Source organism: Echinops telfairi, unplaced genomic scaffold (assembly GCF_000313985.2).
Source record: "Echinops telfairi isolate 266 unplaced genomic scaffold, ASM31398v2 ScPeMD7_655;HRSCAF=1070, whole genome shotgun sequence".
NCBI lineage: Eukaryota > Metazoa > Chordata > Mammalia > Afrosoricida > Tenrecidae > Echinops > Echinops telfairi.
In genome coordinates, this window is record NW_022104553.1 from 20,462,628 (window position 1) to 20,467,869 (window position 5,242).

A 5,242-nucleotide genomic window follows, 5' to 3' on the forward strand; every position below is an offset into this window, starting at 1 on the left:
GATGGGTGAATGGATGATGGATGGATGATGAGTGGATGGGTAGGTAGATGGATCAATGGATAGATAGGTAGGGGGTAGATGGATGGGTGGATGGATGGATGGGTGAATGAATGAATACCCTCTCCCTTTGTGGTGGGGAAGGCCCTGCTATGAGCCCTCTCACTGTACAAAGCAGTGGCTTTCCTGACACTGGCAGCACCCCAAGAGTGGCAGCCCATCTCTCTCCCTCTGGCTGCAGGGTGCTCACGGGCACAGGAGCCCAAGGTGCTGCAGGGCCACGAATGTGAGCCCCACTCGCAGCCCTGGCAGGTGGGCCTGTTCCAGAGCACCCAGCTGCTGTGTGGGGGAGTCCTCATCGATGACTACTGGGTCATCACAGCCGCCCACTGTAAAAAACCGTGAGTGGGTGCCCAGGCGGAGGTGGGCAGGGGCCTGAGGGGAGGGGAGGCTAGGGGCATGGACACCTGGGCCTGGGGGAGGAGGGGGGTTGGGATCTGGGCTCCTGGGTCTGAGGGAGAAGGGGGTCTAAGCCCCCTGAGACCTTGCAAAGGAGAAGGCAGGGGTATCAGACTCCTGCTGGGATCCCAAGCACCCCCTCTCCCCCCTTTCAGGAAGTACACAGTTCGCCTGGGAGAACACAGCCTTCAGAGTGAGGACTCGCAGGAGCAGGAAGTGGCCGTGGCTCGGTCCATCCCCCACCCCTGCTACAACAGCAGCAGCGAGAACCACAGCCATGACCTGATGCTCATCCGACTACGGAGACGGCCGAACCTGGGGTCTAAAGTGAAGCCCATCGAACTGGCAGACCAATGTCCCCAGGCTGGCCAGAATTGCACCATCTCAGGCTGGGGCACAATCACCAGCCCTCGAGGTACTGGGCTTGCTTGGGCAGGACTGGGAGGGAGAGGAGGAGCTGGTGGACCCGGTGGATCCCACGCCATTAGCAAAGCTTGTTCACCACCACCTAACACACACGCAACACACCCCACTCCAAAGGAAGAGGCAACACAGGGAAAGTGATTGTGTTGTTGTAAACCTTGAAGTCACAATATTAACAGGTGTGGGGGGAGGAAAGAAAGAAAGAAAGAAGATGGAAGGATAGACAGAAAGAAATGAATGAATAAATGAGTCAGTGAATGAATGAACGAGTCACCGAATAAATGGACACCCTTCCTTGGTGCTGGAAAGCACTAGGCTATGAGTCTTTGTGCTGTACAGGATTTTAAGGAATCTTCTTTGCAAAGTTGGGGGATTATGAACTCCCGGAGAAAACAAAACAGGAAACGCCCCTAGGCTGTGATATTTTTCAGGCTTTTTATTATGCACTGGGTGAAGGTTTGTGGAGCCGATCACCGTTTCACAGTCCAGAATTCAGACGCATTCAGATTCAACTTTCCCATTGCCATCTTCTCAATGGACCTTGCTCATCACCCTTCTTTCTTCCTTTCTCCCTCCCTCCTTCTTTCCTTCCATCCTGTGTTTATAATTTCCATTCCTCTCCACCACACTGAAATGTGCCCAGGGATAAAGGCACAAACAGTGGATAAATGCTGCCCTTTTGAGCTTCAATGGTGGGCGTCCTAACTCAGAGAAGACTTCCGTTCCAGACCGGAAGGGTGGCTAAGGACCACAGTCTTAGGAGTCCTACCCATCTCTATCCGCCCAGTCACCCTGGTCTCTTGTATGATTTTGAGTTCTGCTCTGCCCTTTTCTCCCACTCTATCTATCTAAAGCAGTTGGCCATGGTAGCTGGGCACCAGCTAGGCTTCTGGTCTCAGGATTCTGGAGACTGGTGCTGGTGTGCGCCATGAATCCATTCGATTCACTATGTCCCTAGATCTTTCCATTTCCCCGGGCACTCCCCACTCCCCATCTCTCAGCCTCGGTTTTGCCTCCTTGGACAAAAGGTCCAAGGTCTTGAGCCCCAGGGGGCTTGGGTTGCACCTCTTGTCCTCATTTCCGTGTCTCTAGGGCTCAGGAAGGTGTGTGTCTGCCTACAGTGGGTGCTCAAGACGTGTGGTGACTGAATGAGTGGATGAAGAAACCTTCAAAAGAGCGTGCCACGAGGGTCCGATGAGACTGGGAGCCTCTAACTCTTGGCATGGAGAGGTGCCAGATCAAAGCTCTTTTCTCCCTAAAGTTATTCTTTTGAAGGGAGTGGATGAGAACAATCAAATCCACGTCCAATCATTAATTCGAGATATATATATATTGAGTGGTAGCCCCAAGTGACAGTTAAGTGCAGGTGAATGCATGGATAGCCTTCCTTCCTGCTGACTTGACCCACTCAGGCTTTGTCATGAGCCCTGGTGGTGTAGTGGGGCTTTCGACTCGGTCTCAGAGACTCCCGGGGGCAGTTTCACCCTGTCCTATAGGTCGGTTGAGTCAGCATCAACTCAATGGCAGTGACTTTTGAGTCTGAGGCTTTGATTAGAACTCACCCAGAGGTGCCTTGGAGGAAAGGCCTGGCGATCTGTGTCCAAAAGATCGCAGTCTTGAAAGCCCAAGGGGGCAGTTCCACTCTGCACACCTGGGGCATCTCGAGTCAACACAGATGGTTCCTCTGCCCTAGGTGCTATTTAACACAGCTGTGAAGAAACCACTAGATGTCCCTGTCCTAGCAGAGCTGTTAGATGCTGTGCAGCCAGTTCCAACACACGGGGACCCCATGCACCACAGAAGGAAACACTGCCTAGTCGCACACCATCCTCACAAGGCTTGTTATGTTTAAGCCCATTGTGGCAGCCACTGTGTCCATCCATCTTTTAGAGGGGCGTCCTCATTTTCGCTGCCCCTCTACTGTACTAAGCATGATGTCCTTCTCCAGGGACCGGTCGCTCTTGATAACCTGTCCAAAGTTGGTGAGATAAAGTCTCGCCATCCTTGTCTCTGAGGACCATTCTGGTTGTACTTCTTCCAAGACATACTGTTTGTCCTTTCGGCAGTCCATCCTACTTTCAGTATTCAAAACAACAAGTTGTGTGGAAAGGTCCGAAATAAAATACACATACAATAAGTTAAATATCAGGTAATGACCATAGTGGACTAATATTGCCGGGTAAGAAGGTAGGGCATGATGGGGGAGGTATTTTAATCAGAGTGGTCAAGGAAGACTTCTGGGAGGAGGTAACATGGGAACAGGAAGAGGTAGCCGAGATTGAGGACTTGGTGTTCAGTGAGTAAGGGAGAGTAGAAGAAGAAGACCCACACATAGTCAAAAGTGTCAAAGCGAGTGCGTCTAAGTTCCTCCGCCATTTGTCCCTTCATTTGAAAATAGCTCAGGACCAGAAACAAAAAGTAAGGTCTAAGGGCTCCTGGCTTGGTGGGGACAGGTGGACAGCACCAGGCAAGGGTGGCTTCATTTTGTCCCACCCTGCTGGACCAAGTGAGAAGAGTGGTGACAAAGAGTACAGGTCAGATTTCGAGAAAGAAAGAGAGAGAGAGAGAAAAAGAGAGGGAGGAAGGAAAAAGTGGTGATGGGAGGAGGAGAGTCAGGTAGGGCTGACAATTCCTCATTGAGGAGCTTACATACAGAGGGGGCCCTGCTGCCATTGTTGGCTCCACAGAGGCTACAGGTGAAGCCTTGTTGTGTGCTCCTCAGGAGAAAGCTGAGGCTGCCTGCTCCCATAAAGATGCGCAGCCTCGGAAACCCTAGGGGAGAGTTCCACTCTGACCTGCGTGGTCACTATGCATTGCAATTGCCTGGCCACCATGCATGTCAAGGACATGTCGATATCACCCCAAGTTGAGGTATGTGCAGCGCAGAGTAGGTTTACAGACATTCCCCTACGAGGATATGTGCAGGGAGCGGAAGAAAACGGGGGTAAGGGTTTCATACTCAATTGTTCCAACTGATGTTACCATCATAGAGTCTAGTGCTTGGTGGGCCCAGGTTTTCTCCCAGAGTCCTTTGCAGGCAGGACCTCCCAGGATGGAGAACACATTAGCCGAAACCAGGCAACAATTTATAAAATCAACGGATGGGATTATTTTTATACTAGTTAACGGCTTCCAATTGCTGTTACAACAGAGTCCTGTTGTTATTTCCCGGCCCACGTACCCTGGTTCTGTCCCAGTCCATGTGCCAGGGTCCTTTGTGGGCATGACTTCACAGGCCCAAGCCAAAACGGTGGCAGAGACAGACAAAAACAACCATCTAAAATGGACAGGGTTGCTTTTATGCTAGTCAATGGGTTCCAATCAACATCCCCATGGAGTTCGATGTTTAGTGTGTTTTTCCCTAGCCCAGGGTCACTGCTAAATGAGGTACCCTGTTTCTCTCCCAGAGTCCATGGGGGACAAGATTTCTCGTGTATTATTCTTGGCACACACACCTCCACCCCCTTTAAGGCACAGAGAAGAGATCGACCCTGAGACACGTGTCAGAAAGCTCCCCGGGCAGCTACAGATAGAAGGGAGGTTAGATCCAGACAGGGACAGAGCAGAAGGGCCGCTCTTTCTGGAAACTTACCACCTCTTCCCCCTCAGAGAGTTTTCCTGACACCCTCATCTGCGCAGAAATAAAAATCTTTCCCCAGAAGCGGTGTGAGGACGCCTACCCCGGGAAGGTCACAGATGGTATGGTCTGTGCGGGCCACAGTAACGGAGCTGACACGTGCCAGGTGAGTGGAGTTTGGAATCATCCTCCTCCCCACCTCCCTCTCCTCCTTGTAGAGCCTCCAATCCCTGCTGAAGGCCACACAGGGCTGAATTGTTACAGCTGTTTTCTTGGAGTTAAGCATGGGGCTGCTTGCCAAAAGGTTGGTGGTTCAAAGCCACCAGCCACTTCTAGGGAGAAAGTGGTGACATTCTGCTTCTATAAAGATTTACAGCTTAGAAGTCCTCATTGAGGCAGTTCTATCCTGTCCTATAAGGTCGCTAAGAGTTGGGATAGACCCCATGAAAGTATCGCTTGTTTGTTTGTTTGTTTGTTTTGGTTTTAGAAAATCCTGCCTCTATATGAGATCCAAGCTGTGCTGGATCTGAGGGGCTGAGGGAGGGTGCCAATGTAAGAGAGTCTGAGGCTAGAAGTTGGGCAAACACCCTAGGATTTGGACAGACTCTACCTCTTCGCATTTTCCTTTTGGACCTACCTGGTTGGATCCCTAAAGGAGCCTTAGTAGCACAAGGTGAAGTGCTTAATTGTGCATCAGAAGGTGACGTTCAAGCCCACCAGCCACTCTAAGAGAGAAAGATGTGGCAGCCTGCTTCCATAAAGATTCACGGCCTTGGAAACCCTGTG

General features: G+C 51.2%; 1 protein-coding gene across 1 annotated transcript in view; it reads left to right on the forward strand.

The window, feature by feature from the left end:
• Positions 1 to 5,242, forward strand: part of LOC101640603 (kallikrein-8) — an 8,990-nt gene that overhangs the window by 2,086 nt on the left and 1,662 nt on the right. The window contains exons 3-5 of the mRNA XM_013006694.2: positions 239 to 398; positions 612 to 871; positions 4,489 to 4,622. Coding sequence (XP_012862148.1) covers positions 239 to 398; positions 612 to 871; positions 4,489 to 4,622 — 554 coding nt within the window. The remainder of the gene's footprint in view (positions 1 to 238; positions 399 to 611; positions 872 to 4,488; positions 4,623 to 5,242) is intronic.